Source organism: Gadus morhua, chromosome 14 (assembly GCF_902167405.1).
Source record: "Gadus morhua chromosome 14, gadMor3.0, whole genome shotgun sequence".
In the NCBI taxonomy this organism is placed as follows: domain Eukaryota; kingdom Metazoa; phylum Chordata; class Actinopteri; order Gadiformes; family Gadidae; genus Gadus; species Gadus morhua.
This window is the reverse complement of record NC_044061.1, coordinates 16,646,923-16,666,403: the sequence shown is the minus strand read 5'-3', so window position 1 is coordinate 16,666,403 and position 19,481 is coordinate 16,646,923. Positions and strand designations below refer to the sequence as shown.

General features: G+C 43.6%; 1 protein-coding gene, 1 long non-coding RNA gene and 1 pseudogene across 2 annotated transcripts; 1 reads left to right on the top strand and 2 right to left on the bottom strand.

The window, feature by feature from the left end:
* Positions 1–2,166: 2,166 nt before the first annotated feature.
* On the bottom strand, positions 2,167–11,417 carry LOC115559281 (uncharacterized). Its single transcript, XM_030378079.1, has 13 exons — positions 11,278–11,417; positions 10,579–10,787; positions 10,290–10,427; positions 9,862–10,000; positions 6,447–6,798; positions 6,107–6,248; positions 5,864–6,007; positions 5,648–5,700; positions 5,364–5,548; positions 4,830–5,230; positions 2,957–3,056; positions 2,689–2,872; positions 2,167–2,569 (listed from the first exon to the last, which is right to left on the bottom strand). The coding sequence occupies exons 1-13, from the start codon at positions 11,401–11,403 to the stop codon at positions 2,433–2,435; spliced, it is 2,310 nt and encodes a 769-aa protein (XP_030233939.1). The 5' UTR covers positions 11,404–11,417; the 3' UTR covers positions 2,167–2,432.
* Positions 2,483–3,131, top strand: LOC115559282 (uncharacterized). The gene is made up of 2 exons (XR_003979475.1): positions 2,483–2,574; positions 2,720–3,131. It is a non-coding gene; the product is annotated as an uncharacterized LOC115559282 (long non-coding RNA).
* A 583-nt stretch (positions 11,418–12,000) lies between the features above and the next one.
* Positions 12,001–15,997, bottom strand: LOC115558932 (uncharacterized; annotated as a pseudogene).
* Between the last annotated feature and the right edge of the window lie 3,484 nt (positions 15,998–19,481).

The following is a 19,481-nucleotide window of genomic DNA, read 5'->3' as shown; positions in this document are numbered from 1 at the left end:
AACCAGCTTTTATAAAGCGCTTTTTCAGGGGCGGCGACGCAATTTTCCGTCTCGTAAACGGTCGTTGCCATTTGAAACGGTCGATGCCATTTCCGACCATGTCCGATTGCGTCCGATCTTGAATTCCGAATGCTTCGTGAACGGAATTAAAACATGGCGGACGTAGAGGAGCCAGGACCTGCAGCAGGTCACTTGTGCCGCTTTCACACCAAAAAGAACCGAGAGCCAGTTCCGGGCTGGTGCTAGGGCCAGTTCCAAACTGGTTCCAGCCTTACGCCCCGTGCCCACTACCTCCGTCCGTTGCGTGATCCCCATTGACTTTAATGGGGACGGACGCGCAATGCATTGTGGATCCGTCCGTTCCGTTGGAGCCTTCCCGCCTCGTTTCCACATACGTACATTCTCGTATGCGATCCAACCGTCTCCGACCGAAAGTCCATTCATTCCTATGTGATTCTCCGTAATGTCAGTTTTTCCTCCGAGACTCCTCCCCTCCGTAAAATTGCTGTCCGGTATGTCCGTAATATACGTTCAAAAAATGTAACTTTCGCCGTCGTTTTACGGAGATACCGTATGAAAGTTTTTATGTTTTTCACAAAACTTGTAGGCTAAGTACCTTGCAGGCCAAACTCCTCAGCGATCTCTTTCCAAGCCTGTTGGTTTTGTTTTTATCTCTGTATATGTCGATCCTCATGTTCCAAAGTACCGGTCTCCTATCCGCTTATCCGGGGTCGGGTCGCGGGGGGAGCAGCTCATGCAGGGGGCCCCAGACTTCCCTTTCCCGGGCCACATTGACCAACTCTGACGGGGGGATCCCGAGGCGTTCCCAGGCCAGTGTTGAGATATAATCTCTCCAACTAGTCCTGGGTCTTCCCCGAGGTCTCCTCCCCACTGGACGTGCCTGAAACACCTCCCAAGGAAGGCGCCCAGTGGGCATCCTTACCAGATACCCGAACCACCTCAGCTGACTCCTTTCTAAGTAAAGGAGCAGCGGCTCTAATCCGAGTTAGGGAGACGCCAGCCACCCTTCTGAGAAAACTCATCTCGGCCGCTTGTACCCGCGATCTCGTCCTTTCGGTCATCACCCAGCCCTCATAACCATAGGTGAGGATAGGAACAAAGATCGACCGGTAGATCGAGAGCTTTGCCTTGCGGCTCAGCTCTCTTTTCGCGGGTCGCCGGCCCTCCGCTGCGCGTCGGGGCCGGACAACGCCCCTTAACAGTGGTATAATGAGCACATACCACAGCCTGGCGTGATCTATTGCTTTTATACAACGGTTACTGTTATGGCGAAACGAAAGTCATAGACACACTACATTTAAAAAGAAACAAAGAAAGTCAAAGTAGCCGTTTTGTTAAAGAATACCAAAAAGTAGTCCCTCCTGTCTGCCGCTATGCATCGACGGTCGCTATGCAACACACTTTAGCGTCCCTCCGAGAGAAGGGTCCGATAGAGCGGTTCGCCGGCAATTTATCCTATGGAGCAGTTCACTCACCGTGTGCCTAAGCTTTCGTTAGTATCTCCATCGCATTGCTCACTCCCGGAGTAACAACATTTACACGCTCTCCATCATCCAACATATGTTTTACTTTGTAACTGTTTCTACTTCCAGGCGCGGAGTGATATGCAAACTTTCACAAAATGATCGGGCGTCATAGCAGTTATGTATACGCTCATTATACAACAGTTGGGAACCAATCAGATCGCTGGATTTAGGTCCCCCGTTGTATAAATATATATATATATATATATATATATATATATATATATATATATATATATATATATATGTATGCATATATGTCTCTTACTGTAGGCCTATATATATATGTTTGTGCGAGGGTGATTGAATTGGCAATGTCCTTGGTACTGAATCCGCATGATGGTCCATCGCAAACACGAGTTTTCATTGAAAGGAAAATAAATGCGTTTATTGTGTTCTATTTGATTGTGCTTCTCTTCCATGTTGATATAGGGTCTCTATACAACCCCTTGCATGCTTAGTAACATGTTTGCATTAAAAGAGAAAAAAAGATCTAAAATAAATTATGTGCGGAAAATGCTTTTCAGCGTGAGAAAGTCACAACAGCAAACTATGTCCATTAAATAATTAAAATATTGTAGATGTGGTAGTTGTGTAGAATAATATAAACATCAGATGTGTATTAAGCTACAAGAAAAAATGCTTTATTAATTATCATGTTATAGTATAATCATCATGAGTTAGAGCTGAGATTATTATTTGGAGAATTAAAAGAATAATATGAACCAATAACCAATTACATATCTCGATACAGTAAACAAGAAATAACAATATATATAGTATAATCAGACTTTGAAAGAATTCCTTATTTATTATAATTAATTTGTGAGGCTAATTAACAATATCCTTCCCATACATTTCGATATCCAAGCCATGTTCACTGATAACCTATTGCTCAATGCTTGACAAAGGCTGATACCGAACAGCAGCCCTCTTGAATTTGTGAATCATCACTCCACAGATCATGGCAATCGCCGCTAGAAGGCATCCAGCGATGAAGGCCATGTTGAGATTCAGGCCGGTTACTAAAGTAAATAAATACAACATTTTTAGATTTTACAGATATTCCAGGGATTCCACAAAGTCAAACAACTTGTATTAAAAGTGATGTTGTTGCTAAAATGAATGATTTTTAACTACTTACCACTGCTCTTGTTTTCCGGTGTGCTTTGCAGACGCAAAGGACCCTGGGAAATGAAGTGCGCTCCTGTTTCAATTGCAGCCGATCTCCTGCGCCGACCGATGGGGTTGGTTGGGAGACATCCCCTGGAGCATCTGGTGTTGGGGTTCCCAGCCTCACATAGAATGACCGAACAGCTGATGTACACCTGACCCATAATGAGATAACCTGTCAATACATTGCCACATTCAAGCTGTTCCTCATTTACTCCTATTTACTAATTATGTCCTACCTGGTCATGTAATCCTATGAATTTGAAGGCATCGATTGAAAACCGAAACTGTTTATTATGACTTGGGGGATAGAGGACAACAGTGGAGTCCTGTACACACCTAGGTAAAAAGAAAGAGCAAATAAAGATTACAATTAAAGAAAGAGTGCTGTCAATAAAGAGTGCTGTCAATCTATTACATTCCTTTGTTAATTAATCAAACAATTTGCTTGGATTAATCATGATCAATAGTTTCTTTTTCTCTTATAGAGCCAGTTAACCCAAACCCACTTTTTTTGGTTTTAGACAAACAAAAATGAATTAACAATACAATTGTAAATTATAATGTGTAGTGTGTAAATTATAAAGTGCTACCAGAGATGAAATGTAAATGAAGAGAATATTTGTCTTATATAATCATCAACAATCAATGCCATTTTGTCATTATTACTGAAATAAGTCCCAGGGGGGAAATAGGCCTACTCTGTTTTTGCCGTTCTCCACAAAACACAATGCGGACGTTCAACTCTACTGCGCACCCAGGTGGCAACAGACTACGAGGTAGTCTAAGGTGCGCTCGAGATGCATCGTTCACAACCCGCACAAGTTGGGAAATCTCCCAGCTTTCTTGCAACATTTCAGTGAGTTATGCCCCTTTTGGTTATAATATAATCTGTCCCACTCGTGCTCCCGAGAGACCACCCAGAAGAGCGAGGATAACCGTACTACCCGACAAACAAAGGTGGCCAATTTTTGCATTGCACGGTCTTGCTGTGCTTGCAAGACAATGTAAAGCTTTGTTGTTTGTTTTCGAGCTGGTTTGCTAAAGAGGTAAATGTAGCTAACATAACGATGACTGTTCCTCCCTGACTCGTCGTGCAGCGATGCACGCCGTTTGTCTATGCCCACATAGACAAACGGGAAGGATATAAGTGCTACAAAGCCAGGAAATTACACCACAAGAGCAACTTGTGCTGGTGGTGTACGATGCATTTCAAACGCACCATAACGTCCCGAACAAGGGTCCCCAGTGGCCCGGTTTGTGTGGACGTGTGGAGCTCTGCCTGGGCAGGAGTGGTCCACAAGAAGATGGAGCTTTTCGGATACTTTAAGTATAACGCTATGGTCTCTGTGGATGGTGAAGCTCCGTCTGAGCAGCAATTTATCAATTGTCCGCATCCCAGTCAGGGGTAGGCTTTCCGGACACCTATAGTATAACGCTACTGTGTGTGGCGCAAGTCTGAAATAACGTCGCTCATTATAACTATCTTAATAGTTACACAGTGACGGTACTAAAAAGGTATCATGAAGTTGTAAACATGGGGATAACACCCTCTTTCCTAAAACTCAGCCCAAAACTTTTTTTTTTTTTTAATCAAATAGTGATGAATTACATCCTAAACAGTTGGTTATAAGTTCGAGGGTGAATTATAGAAGGTGTCTCCGATGCAATTTGGTTGAATTCTCTGACCGCACTCCTGTCATTTAGATCGGGGAAACCCAGATTTTTCGGGAGGGTATTCTGCTTTGAGGTGATATTTCGAGGCAAAATTAATTCTGTGGTTAATAAATGGGGCTTTGCAAACTGCAGATTACTTTTGTTTTCTCCAGAAATCCATCAAGCAACTGTTTTGCGCTACAAAGGTCAGCTGCCAAAGGAAATAAACAAAGCCTCGCCAATTGCGATAAAGAAAATGAAAGCGTTAGATCTTTCAAAATGAATTCAAAGCTTAACATGTTCATTTTGACAGCACTATTAGGGCTATGTATTTATCTTTTCTTCTTTTGGCTGAACAAACAATAAAATAATAATAATAATAATAATAATAATAATAATAATAATAATAATAATGTAATGAAGACCAGTAGGTAGTTAGGTAGGAAGGTAGTTTACCCGTTCTCTATGATTGGGTAGGTGGGCTGGTAATTGGGGTTATCGTAAGGTGAAGCACTACAGGACTCCACAAACAGAACAGTGTTATTGATTGAAGTCGTGGCATCTATCTGCATGTATATCTTATCTCCAACTTCATAGTCCAGCGGGTAGAAGTGTGGATTGATCATTGTGTCGAAGTTGATGTCTGGGTAGAACTCAAAGTTGTAGGTGAACGTCCCAAAGCCCTTCTCGGTAATAGTCTGGTTGTCCCTGTGGACTGTAAACCCAAGGGATACGTTTCCACGCTTTGGGTACTGGCAGGAAAACTGAACTTCCAAAAGATGTTTCCTGGTAACGATGTCTCTGACATCCTCAAAGGTGGTGATCTCATTTGAGAACAAAAGGTTTTCATCGTCCTCCTGCAGAACAGGAACACTCTTTAAAACACTGTTTTAGATGATAAAGTGAAATTAACCAAATCAGCAGATGTCAAGACAAACATAACCATTCGCAAAATGCTATAACATTTATTAGATGGAGTTTCCCCATTACCTTAATCATAGTACCACATTCATTAAGTGGGATGAAACCAATGACATGAGTGCCATTGGAGTGTAGTCTGCAGGCTGTGCTGCCGGGATCATTTAGCCGCAGGTGATCTTCATCTAGTCCCTTAAATGCGGCTTTCTCCAACTCTACTGTCATGGAGGTTTCATTGCAGATCACGTGTGCTTTAGCTGTTGAAGAGATTTAAAGTAATTTATTCCTTGTTTATGTAAAAACATGCATAACATAATCAGGCACATTAAGCATAAACCTAAAATGTCAGTTCTCACCATGTTCAACATGCACCCAAACACATCGCATTTCTGACTGAAACTGCTGAAACCTGAAATTGATTTGAGCCAAGAATTAGTCACTTTAAATTGTATTCTCACCATTGGCACTGTAAAGATACATTAGTGATACATTATTAATAACTATTATTGTTACTAATATAGTCATATAATTGTAGTGCATAAAGAGAGGGAGCTAAAAATAAAGAAACCTACGAAAAAGCTGCCTCCGCAATGAAGCAAATTGGAACCTGGTCTCCAAATTGGTGGAGAGTCGGGGTCCATCTCAGATAAAACTCTCCCCGTTCAATCCTGTGTTTGGTGGTACCCAGGGGTCCTGTGAAGATGATATCACCTACTCTGTATTAAAAAAAAATGCATTACTATCTTGTTTTTTCAAGTTGTGGGTGATTCATTTCATTTCTTAAATTGATCTTGTCAGCAGACACGTGTACTTACGTTGAATACTGAGCTACTGCTTTGACTGTGATTTCAAATTCTTCATTGACTTGAGCATTCAGATGGTCTCCATGACTTGGTGTTGGGTGAACAAACCTAGGCAGGTACTCTCCTTCAGTGCAGGACGGAGCAGGCGAATCCACTACAGTTTAAGTAGAAATATTTTAGCTTACAAAAGCATGCAATATGTTGTATAGCTACAGAGAAAGCATATCTCAAGTAAGAACTTAAATCATGCTAAATTGTATCAAAGTGTAAAAGGATGCTTCTCTGTTCATACAATAGCATATAGGCGTAAATCATTCATGAAATTACGACAAAAAGTGACTCGCTTGCCTACCTAGAACGGAGAATTGAAGAGGAATTTGACTGAGAGGAGTAGGATACGGTTTGCTGGGGTAGGTTTGGTACGGGGTGGTGGTTGGGCCTGCCGTGGTGGTGGTTGGGCCTGCCGTGGTGGTGGTTAGGCCTGCCGTTACGTGGTTGGGCCCTGATGTTGCCCCCACAAAGGGTAATTGTTTCCCAAACAACAATGAACGTTTGTTTCTGTTTGAAGGCAAAGGTAATCTCTGAGTTGAAGTTCCATTTGTGGAGATCAAGGAGATGGTGGTTCTTGGAAAGTCTTCCAGCACCAACTCAAACCCATACGTCCCAGTGTATGATGTGGAACGGTAGTGTAGGACACAGTTTCTCTAAGAAAATGAATATAAAGGAGTTTGATTGGGAAACATGAATAAATGTAAGTCAAAGGTACACTTTTAAAGATTGTAGTCTTCATTCAGAAAAACCTAGACTCTGCTCATCACCCCTCCCTTATGTTATCTCTTCAAACCCATAGATAGATGTAGGGCCCTATTTTAACGGTCTGAAACGCAAGTGAGAAGCGCCAAGCACAAGTAGCTTTGTGGGCGGTTCTACGGCGATGTCGCTATAGCGACATCGCCGTAGACTATAAGCGCCGTAGACTATATGCGCCCGTAAACTATAGTTTACGGGCGCAAAAAAATGACTCTTACGCCCGGCGCATATCTAAAAAGGGTTGGTCTGAAGTAGCCTAATTACCCGTAGGTTTGGTTTGGGCGTAACGTGCAATAAATCAAGGAGAGTGCCAGCTCCAATCCCCTTTAAGAGCCATGATGAGCGCATTTTAATCTGACGAGTTGATATTTTGACAGCGCAGTCTCCGAGACAAGACATGAGACAAATGCACATGATTTTCAAACATCAAATGGCTCAGTTTATGGCCAAATAATATGTCCTAATTCACACATGGAATAAGGTTTTCTTCAACAACTTCAGAAATACTGAGTCCTCAAATAAATTTCGGCAAAGAAAACGTATATGATATAACATGATATGCGGTAACTCCTATTTAATGATATACGCAATACATTATAAACATCGTTTCTTATCATTATTGTATGCATTATCGTTATCGACTTGTGTTCCTAATATGCCCTGTCCCCCCATTAATATACATTGCCATGGACTGTATTATGCGTTAAGTGTTTAGTTTGCGTGTGTTTAAACAGATGGACGCAAACACGCGCGTGTGTATTACCCATACACACACGCGCCCGCATTCATTCATTCTTTTTAACACTCACTCGCGGTAAACCAATTTCTCACAATCAAAAACTCATCAATCCTAAAAGTTATGGGCATGTACACGATGTCTGTGTCAAGAAAATGTGTTTGCTGTACGGTGTTTGCAGATGCATTGATTTAAAAGTACAACTTATTACGCTGTATCAGCTGTTCTTTCCCAAATAATTTACCAAGAATGTGTGGCTAGGTAGATGAGAGAAGCAAAGTGTATGCGCGAGGTGCACAAGCAACATTATGCATGCGCCCTTTAAATAGCATCTGAACAACGCGCCACTGACTTTAAACCAGGTATTTCCTGGTTTGTGGCGCAAGGGGTTTCTGAAACGGCAAGATAGCACCAGGGAACGTTTGCGCCAGAACACGCCTCCTTCTTTCGCCGAGCTGCCCCTTGGGGCGCAAGATCATTCACTAATTTACCGACGCGTGGCACAGGAGGGAAAAGAACGCTCTGCGCCAGTTGCAAACTAGCAACGACACATGCGCCAGTGATTAAGTCAATTGCGCCGGATGCAAGATAGGGCCGTAGTCTTAAAGTAAGTGTCTATGACAGAATGCCTTTTAGAGCACATTTAAAGGTCCCATGACATGAAAATCTCACTTTATGAGGTTTTCTAACATAAATATGAGTTCCCCTAGCCTGCCTATGGTCCCCCAATGGCTAAAACTTGCGTTTGGTGTAAAACGAGCACTAGCTGTTCTGCTCGCCTTTGAAAAAACGGAAGCTCAAGTGCGCTGATTTGGAATGTCTGTATTCTTGACGTCATCAGGAATCTCAGCTCCTCCCCTTACTCTGCCTGGCCCGCCCAGAGACGTTGGCCCGCCAATGAGACTCGACCGTGCGAGCGCCACGTGTGTGTGCGTGTGTTTGTGTGTGTGAATACACACACTGTAACGCAAGTGTTTCTTGTCGGTTCTTTGACGTGTCTTGTATTTCCACAACGAGACTGTTGTGGGGGTTATCTGAGCCATGGTTGAGAAGGAATTGGGGGAGAGGAACTTTGGCTTTGACTCGCTAAAGTACATGAACTGCGACATGCCGCCGGTTTCCGCGAGGCACCATCGCCCGGCAGCGGGCAGCCGGCAGCAGGCAGCGCGCGGTTCAGTCGACTTCAGGTTGATGTGAAAGTGGAAGAACCAGAGACGTCGCAGAACCCGACAAAGTCGTTTGTGATTCATTATATCGTCTGGAGGGGCACACAGCTTTTGGCCGTGATAATATGTGTTAAATGATATAGATTTCTATGTATTATATGATATTATTTAGATATAGAGCTCCAGGACTGTAACGCAAGTGTTGTACACTGCCTTGTTATTTGGATAACCGTTCTGTCGGACTCTCGTCTCTGGTATTTCTACAACGAGACTCGTATTGGGGGTTATCTCAGCCAAGGTTGAGAATGAATTGGGGGGAAGGAACTTTGGCTTTGACTCCCTCAAGAACACGAACCAAGACATGGAGGAGAAAGGGATTGTTGGCGGCGAATGTCTCCAGCTTGAGACCCACTGAGGGACCACCGCCGGAGGCGGAGGTGCCTAAGCGCTGCCCGGCAACGATCCCTTTCTCCTCCTTGTCGTGGTTCAGTCTACTTCACATTGACCAGGAACGTCGGAGAACCCAACGCGGTCGTTTGAGATTCATAATATCGGCTCACACATCTTTTGGCCGTTATAATATATATTATATGATATAGATATCTATGTAGGCTATATGATAATATTTTGACATAGAGCTCCAGGACTCCCGTGTGTTCTAGAATATTTACAGAACACGGCTAAAGGCTGTGTGCGCCTCGCCATTGCGATACATCCACTGTAAACAGAGCGAATGGTACCGTGGCTTCAAGCTGCTCAGGGCCACACCCCCACCCTCCTCCTTGACCCGCCTCGCTCCTCCTCATTTGCATTATAGCTACAGACACCAAAACAGCGCATTTGGGGGAAGCTCAATGTGCGACTGGCTCGGAGTGGCTGTAACTCTGCACCACGGCTGAATTTCGGGAACGTCTTTGAATACTGTGTTAGTTGCCCACTAATACCTATATTAAAGAATACATAAAATAGCATGTCATGGGACCTTTAAAACGTATACATTACGTATCCATGTTGTACCTTTGACATTATGTTGACTATTATATGCTTTTACCAACCTCATCCAGCTCAAAACCTTGGGGTTGATTGCATGTAGCGCATTCTCTGTTTAAGATGGTTCCGTATCTGCAAATCACCCGATCACCATCAGGGTCATCTGTCATCAGATGGTAGGATCTTGGGCAGTTTGAAGGAACTCTAACATTAAGCACGGAAATGACAATTAACAGCCAATCATCAGAACAATAAACTTTTAAAAAGATACATGTTTGGATACATAAAAAGGTGACAAAAGTCACCAGTAGATTAAAGACAATTATGGTTCACTGTAATAAATGACATAAATATTCATTAATGTTAACACACTTTAATTGTATCACATTCAATACTTACATTTCAGCTAATTTAGCTTCACCAAACATAAAATGTCTTTTAAATAATTAAAAAAAAAATGTAATGGGCAGGTAAGGTAAAGGTAAAGACGTACCTCAGGAAGGTCATGATGGCATTATTTGGAGAGCCATTCGCCTGCCCGTTATCAGATCTTTCCCTCAAGTCCACATGTGTGAACAGTCTCCAGGACCCCTGTGAATTCACAGTTGGAATCCAACAGCAGCTAGCTTTCCTAATATATGGAAACAAAGTTGCAGCTAAATAGCAGAACTTTTGAGCTATTGGTGAAAGGTGCCCATTTTTGTCAATGATTGATTTAATTCCTCAAAACTTAAATATATTGAATAACATTAGAAGCAATAATCAATATTGAGAAAAATCACCTCAGGTCAAATGAATCGTCATTGGGGTAATATCTTGACTGCACTTCTTCTGTTTCACACCAAGCATTTGTGTTGGTTGCTGAATTTGTGCTACTGTCTATTACACCTTCCTTTGCTTCCGATATTTTTCCGCAGTTACCATTCAAGCATCTCCAATCTCCAAAATAGTGATTGCAGCTTCTGTAAGTTTGCCTGAAATATATGTCCACCTGTGATCAAGACAAATGAATTGTGTTAACACTTTCTAATAGCTTTCAACAAGGCTTCGAGGCAATTTGATGTAGCAGCATTTTTGTCATATTTGTTGAAATTCTGACTAATAAATAATTAGTTCATTATGAGCAGTTGCATAAGTTAAACTTTTTTGTCTTTTTTGTTAGTATTTTGTTAATATGATGTTCATATATATTTGGTGACACTTTACAATACATTTACATCAATTAACCATTAATAATAAAATAAAAGTTAAAATATTGTTTACATTTATACCTGAGTTAACATGCACACCATTAGAAAAAATACTTTAAGTATTATTGTATTGTATTGTATTTTTATCCTGTGTTTTTCCACTGCTGCTGGGCTGTTGCAAGAAACTAATTTCTCCTACAGAATATTTGTATAAAGTTGTAAGTAATCTAATTTAAATATATATCCTCATGCCATTACCTTGCTTGAAATATATGTTGTTTAAGTTCTTACCTTAATGGATCCATTCAGTTGTTTTTCTTTGGGAACGACCCTAACAGTGCCTGCAGTGAAATGTGATGCAGATGCAACGGAGATCAGCAGGAGCAACTGGATTGAGAAAATCCAGAAGGAAGCCATTGTGCCCGAATCTCTCCTCCAGAGTACTTGCGTACCATAAGCAGTACTAAAGCATCTTATACCTTCAGCATCAGTCAATGACCCACCCACAACATACCATAAGGGAATGTTTGACACATCTGGTGCCAAGTCCATCGGCCTTTCTCAAAATTGTTGATAACTGGTTTTTCTGCTACTATAAAGGGTGTATAAGCAGGAAACAATTGGAGGATTTGAATTCTTACAGGAAATCTTGGGCATTTCTAAAAACGTGTCCGTCTACATTATTACTAAGTAACAATCCTTTGTGAGCTATCCTTTTACCGGTAAGAAACTTGCTTGGGAATTCACCCCATTCATCAAGTCTAACCCATTAGCACTAGGAAGACAAACAAATGTCCTGATCGCAGTACGATCTAAGATTTTTCATGGCATGAGCATGCTTAGGAACATGAGCACACTGGAGAGATTTTTTTTTAATGTATGTATTTAATGTTTGTATTTAGTGTAGTGTTGTATCAGACTCTAGGGTCAAGTACTAACCTTGTCTTCCCCAGACTGTAGGATCAAATAAGGTCATATTGTTCACCCTTAAACGGTAAAGTACAGCGTTTTTACCTAAAAGTCCCATGAGGCTGAATCAGGGATGGACTGGGACAAAAATTTGGCCCGGGACTTTGGGATGGAGAGGCCTTTTATGAGACTGCGGGAATAGCGTGAGTAGAATTTTGCCACGGTGTAAAATAATAAAAACTAGTCCTTATCCGTGGGTATGTGCATTGCAACTGCATGTCAATGTTGGGATGTGCATGTGTTTAGAATATTGTGAAGATCACAAATATGGGAAATATTACAAAACAAACAAACAATCAATTCAATTCAATTTTATTTGTATAGCCCTTAATCACCATTACAGTCTCAAAGGGCTTAACAGGCCAAATATTTGTGACACCCCCCTTTACCCATGCCCCCACACGGGCAAGAAAAAACTCCCTTGAATCAGCAAGGAAGAAATCTTGAGAAGAAACGCAGTGTAGGGGATCCCTTCTTCCAGGGATGGTCAGGAGTGCAATGGGTGCCACAATTGACACACAGGTAAATACATGTACAACATTTAAAAAAAAATGGTGATGGGGTTCTGGCCGATTATCCATGAGGAGAGTCCAGGCATCCAGTCCAGCACCCGCAACACGCTAGAACAAACAGAATAGTGAATTGGAACGGAAAAGTACATAGTGGGAATGTATAATGTAATAACAAAAGCACAAGCAAACAGAGTAGTCTTCACTTCGCATCTGATTGTTTTCACACTCCAAATGCAAGATTGTAGAGATGCGTTTTGAGCTTCCCTTTGAATAGCTCCACAGAGTCAGCTTCCCTGATCGCTGATGGCAGCCTATTCCATAAAAAGGGGGCTCGATAGGCAAACGCTCTCTGTCCAGCCGATTTCTTTTTAACCTTCGGCAATGAAAGAAGGCCGGCTCCCGAAGACCGGAGAGACCGAGAAGGACTATAAGGAATGATCAGGTCCTTCAGGTACGATGGAGATAGTCCATGCAAGGCTTTATAGGTTAGCAATAGCACCTTAAAGTCTGATCTGAAAGTTATTGGAAGCCAGTGCAAAGAGGCGAGAACAGGTGTGATATGATCAAACTTTCTCGTTCTGGTCAGCAATCTAGCTGCCGCATTGTGTACCAGCTGTAGACCTTTTGTGGTAGAGTTCGGTAATCCCGAGAACAGTGCATTGCAATAGTCCAGTCTTGACGAGACAAACGCATGAATCAGTGTCTCTGCATCCACTGCAGATAACATTGGTCTGATTCTTGCAATGTTTCTCAGATGGTAAAAGGCAATTCTAGTTATACTTCTTATATGCTGATCAAAGCATAATTGAGGGTCAAACATGACACCAAGATTTCTGACGGATGCGCTCTGTGGGATGGCGAAGCCATCCAACCACAGAGAGACATCCTCAAACTTTTCCCGGTCCCGCTTCGAGCCGATAATCATCAGCTATGTCTTCCCAGTATTAAGCTGTAGGAAGTTTTGTGACATCCAGCCCTTCACAGCAGCCAGACAGGACTCAACCCTTTGAATCTGGGCCGAGTCCCCGGAATCTACAGGAATGTAGAGCTGGGTGTCATCCGCATAGCAATGGAAACTAATTCCGAAGCCGCGGATAACGTCACCGAGGGGAAGCATATAAATTGCAAAAAGCAATGGACCAAGAACCGACCCTTGTGGTACACCAAAGCGCAATTTACAATGCTTTGATTCTGCACCCTCATGAAGCACAAATTGGGTTCTATCTGTGAGGTACGATTCAAGCCAACCAAGAGCCGTACCCCCGAAACCAACATAGTGTTCAAGACGGTGAAGAAGAGTGCTATGGTCAATCGTATCAAACGCAGCGCTCAGATCCAACATCACAAGCATTGTGCTTGTATTTTTATCCAAAAAAAGAAGGATGTCATTTACAACTCTTGTAATAGCAGTTTCAGTTGAGTGGAAATTCCTGAACCCCGACTGGAAAGGTTCAAAGAGATTATTCCTCATCAGATAATCAACAATTTGCTTTGCTACAATCCTTTCCTGTACCTTGGACAAGAAGGGCAGATTCGATATAGGCCGATAGTTCCTGACTATTTCAGGATCTAGGCCAGGCTTTTTGAGTAGCGGTTTTAACACCGCAGCCTTGAAATTGGAAGGAACAATTCCTGTTGAAAACGAAAGATTCATAAGCGAGAGGATAACAGGCCCCAACGTTGGAAGAAGTTCCTTAAGAACCTTGGAAGGGAGCGGATCCAACATACAAGTTGTTGGCTTTGAGGCCTTTATCACCCTTTCAAGTTCCACCAAGGAAATTGCCTTAAACTCCAAAAGAGTTGCGTCAGAGTTCACCATCCTACTTGGCAAAACCCCATCCTGCCCCACAGAATGTGCAGGATTAGCCGCCCGGCAAGCATCAATTTCCTCTCTAATTGATTGAATCTTATTCTCAAAGAAATCCATAAATTCACCTGCCACGATCGAGGAGCCTACGGTCTGATTCTGTTTCTGAGTGAGACTCCTCACCGTGTCAAAAAGAAACTTCGGATTATTTCTATTCAAATTAATGATACTAGAAAAGTAGGCGTTCCTGGTGATAGTCAGCGCACCCTTATAGGTGATCAGACTATTATGCCATGCAAGATGAAAGACCTCAAGTTTAGTCGAGCGCCACTTGCGTTCAAGGATCCTGCAATTTCGCTTCAAAATGCGCGTTTCTGCATTAAACCAAGGAGCTGGTTTTTTCAATGTTCGTTTTTTAGTTACGTACGGAGCAACTGAATCAATGGCAACAGACAAGGCAATGTTGAGGTCATCAGTAAGGCACTCCACAGAACCACTATAGTTACAGAGAGGTGCAAGTGAACCAGATAACTTATCTGCCATAGCTGTAATGGTTGCAGGTGTGATGCGGCGACAGCTGAAAGTAGCTTGCTGATCGTCGCAGGGGCAGGATACCACCACCTGGAAAGTGAGCAAAAAGTGGTCTGATAAAGCTGAGGTGTAGGAAGAGACCACTAGCTGTGAAATGTCTACACCGCGGGTCAGAACGAGATCCAGCGTGTTTCCACCGATGTGGGTTGGGTGCTGGACGAGCTGTTTGAAGCCAAGAGTATCTGTAATGGACAGAAAAGCCCTTGCAAGGGCATCAGACGGGTTATTCACATGAATGTTGAAATCCCCAATAAGCAAAATGTTGTCTGAATATGTAGCCAAATCAGCTGCAAAGTCAGAAAACTCATCCACAAAAACTGAATACGGTCCTGGGGGACGGTATACTACAGCTAAAACAAAAGAGTCTGGAACTCGTTTTGCTTCTCGGGGAGCTGAGGTGCAGAGCGCTAGCACCTCAAAGGATCTGAAAATATATCTATTCTTTGGCTTTAAATTAAGCTTAGAATTAGATATCAGGGCTACTCCACCACCTTTCTTAACTTCTCTAGATACTTGGGTGCTAACGTAATGGGGTGGAGTAGCTTCGTTTAGGGCTAGAAACTCATCTGGTTTTAACCAGGTTTCACAAAGCCCCAGTATGTCGATCTTTTTATCAATAATTAGATCATGGACCAAGAGCGCCTTCGATGAAAGCGACCTTATGTTCATGAACCCTATTCTGAGTGCTTCCTTTTTATTATTTTCAGAGGGAGTCCAGTTAACACTCAGCTCTGAAGCGGTCAAGGGGATACCGCGGTTTCGACATACTGGTTGCGGCCCTCGTCTGCGGGTTTTACACCTCGAGACAGCGCGAGGCCGCACCACCGTACATATAGGTACAGCGTTATTTTCAGAGGGAGTCTGGTTAACACTCAGCTCTGAGGCGATCAGTGGGATCGCCAGAGTTGGACATACTGGTCGCGGCCCTCGCCTGCGGGTTTTACACCTCGAGACAGAGCGGGGCCGCACCACCGTACATATAGGTACAGTGTTAATTTCAGGGGGAGTCCGGTTAGTTGTTAGTATTTGATTTGACGTGCGGTTTATCATGCGATTTGCCATGCGATTTTGCACGCCTGTACTAGGTACAGCGTTAATTTCAGAGGGAGTGTGGTTAACACTCAGCTCTGTCATGCGATTTAACATGCGATTTTGCACGACTGTACACATAGGTACAGCGTTAATTTCATGCGTTGCGTCATGCATCATGCGATTTACCATGCGATTTGACATGCGATTTAACATGCGGTTTGACATGCCGTTTGACATGCAGTTTTGCACCACCGTACATATAGGTACAGCGTTAGTTACAGAGGGAGTCTGGTTAACACTCGGCTCTGAAACAATTGGTGCAATAGATCCTGGTTCAGCTAACCCATCTGCTGTTCTAGACTCTGTTCTGGACTCTGCAACGTAGACTATCATGTTGCTAGCAGGTTTACTAAACTGTGTGGATGAGTCACGCCTGACTAAGACATCTATCTATGTTTTTTGACATAATTGAGGCGCCTAACCCAGTAGGGTGTAGGCCGTCTCTCATGAGCACACCAGGGCGACCCCACAGGGAGGGCCAGTTATCTATGAAACCAAAGCCCTGCTCTGAGCTATATAGGGCCAGCCAGCGATTTAGAGACAATAATCTACTATAACGCTCATCATTACCCTTATCGGGCAGAGGGCCAGAGAGAATTAATCGATGCCGACACATCTTTCTGGCGAAGTCACAAAGCCTAGCTATGTTGCTTTTTGTGACCTCAGTTTGTCTTGTCCTAGCATCGTTGGTGCCGACATGGACTACAATGTTGTCGAAACTAGTGTCGGTGTTTGGTGCATCTAATCTGACTCCGTATGAGGTCCGACCGCATGTGAGCACCCTAAGTTTAGCTTCAATGTCGGGAGCCCTGGCCCCAGGTAGGCAAATAACTTTCGCTGGCGAGTGTAGCCTAACTTTACGTGTAACAGAGTCACCTATGACTAGCGTTTTTACCCCCGAAAAAGACTTGCGAGGCAGGGTACTGACCGCAACCTGCCTCGCAAGTGGTGCTGCCGACAGGATTGCCTTGACGGAGTCACTGCTAACGATAACGTTAGCTCCACGAGTCCGCCTGGCGGGTCTCTTCTCTATACTTTCTGGAGTATCTGTCAATCAAGACAGTGATCAGTTAGACGTTGTGTGCGAGGTGAGGTTGAGGTTGTCAGGTGAGTTTTGAGTTGTGACTTGAAGGTTGTAATTGTGTCAGACTGTTTTATGTGTGGGGGGAGGGAGTTCCAGAGCCTTGGTGCTGAACAGCTGAATGACCGGGCACCCATTGTAATGAGTCGTGATGTGGGGATACATAGTAGTCCAGCAGAGGTTGAGCGGAGGGAGCGGGAGGGATTGTATTCTTGGAGGAGGTCACAGAGGTAACTGGGGGCTAAGTTGTGGAGAGCTTTGTAGGTGAGGAGTAGGGTTTTGTATTGGATGCGGTAGTGTACTGGGAGCCAGTGAAGTTGGATGAGGACCGGGGTGATGTGGTCAGATGATTTGGTGCGGGTGATGATCCGGGCGGCTGAGTTCTGAATGATCTGCAGTCTGTTGATGAGTTTGGTGGGGAGTCCGGTGAGGAGGGCGTTGCAGTAGTCTATGCGTGATGTGACAAATGAGTGAACTAGGATTTCAGTGCTGGATTGGGTCAGTGATGGGTGGAGTCTGGCGATGTTGCGGAGGTGGAAGATTGCAGTCCGGTTGATTTTGTGAATACGGGATGCGAATGAGAGGGTGTTGTCCAGGATGACGCCGAATAGTTCTCCGACGTCTCTGGTACTTCCATAATTAGTTTAAGTCATTATTATATTGCCAAACATGCTCGCTAGTGCACCTGTCATAGCTATGCTGCTGTGACCTGTTCCCGCCTCACCATTGGTCTCGCTGAAAGGGGCGTCGCCGTCAACCTTGGCTTTTCCACGGAAAAGGTCGGTTAATTTAGCACATTTGGCTGCGTCTTGCTCTAACATTTTTTTCCTTTTCCACCTCAACTTCTGAGCGCCACCCAATTCTTTTTCCTCTCCACCACCTTTTTTCTTTTTCGCATTTCTGTGTAACTCCAGTGAGATCAACGAGAAGTAAGTGACCCGGTTGTGTGTCAGGCTGAGCCAATCAGAAAAGACAGACCGCGGAGCAGTCCAAGTTGGGAGGGGCCGTTCGGCCGCTCGCTTTGGCCGCTCGCTTTGCCCCCATACACTGTGGGGGTGCTCCCCCCTCTAAATTGACAGTAATACATCGGCCCCGTTTCACCGTCAGGCAAGAGCTCCGTTTCGCGCTGTAAGCAAATATCCGGCAGCAGGCCACCCCAAATCACGGCTTACTTAACTTTTTCATTTTTTTCCCTTCATCTTTTACAATAAAAATATATATATAAATATATTTAAAAAAAAAAAGATAATAATAATAATAAAAAAAATCTAAAAGAATTACGGCCGGCCGGCTCGGCCTGAAATCGTCCGGCCGTTCGGGGAACCTCCCGATGGCCTGTCCGCCCCTGGGCTGAATTGAATATTAACCAGTATGACGATGCCTCCATGCAGTTGCAAGATGCAGTTAGCAAAAGAGAGAAAGACAAAATATGGATATCAGGAAACTGAGGACCATGAGGCCCCCAAACGTGATGCTAAGTCAAAGTTATCCATGAAATCCTGGAGATCCTTCCATCAGTCCAGCAGAGGGTCCGGGCAGTGCCGCCGCTCCCATAACGCGCACTACGCGCTGCGCGTAGGGCCTCAAGTCCTGAGGGCCCCCCCAAAAAAAAAAAAAAGTGTGTAAATATTTGTGTAAATAGTTTCTGCTTGTAAATCTTTGCTTCATAGAAGAATTTTTCTTACTTGTATACTTCTGGTTTTAAGTTTGTATTTATGGATAACTATTTAATTTAAAAGATTTTGGACATTCCAGTACTTGTGTGTACTGCATGTATGTTTTGGCTGTTCTGTGAACTGTGTAAAGGAGCATAACGCCATAAAGGAGTTATGCTTAGGGCCCCAAAATAGCTAGCAGCGGCACTGGGTCCGGGTCAACAGTTTCTTCAACTGTCAGACCCTGTGCAAGGGCAAGGGCTACCCAAGCTAAAGTGGCTTTCCCTGAAGAAGAAGTTAGCGTAATGCTACAGAAATCTAGCCTGGATGCTAGTCGTCAAATTCTTTGACGCAAAAGGGCTGCTGCCACCACTGAAAGTGAAGCTGCAGCCTACGAAAAGAGGACAACGAAGTGGAGAGAGCCACTCAGGACCACACATTTTTGAAAAGCCCCTCAACCTAGTCGATATTACAAGTAGGCTAGCTACATTCAGCAGCACTCAGAGTTGTTCCACAAAGAACCTCCATTGAAACAGATGTCAATGGAATCCCACAGATCACTCATTAATCCGTACGCCGAACCACCTACTTATGAAAGCCGAGAATGCGTGAGTTTGAGAGACACTGAGTTCAAGGAAGAAGAAGCAAGCAAAAGACAATCTAAGAATTATCTGCAGTCTACCAATACTGGCAGAGATTTTTGCACCTGAAAACCACAAAGCCCTTGCTAAATACCACATGCGCAGAGAACTTTTCATCTCTGGCCTTCTCGAGTTTAATGATCACCT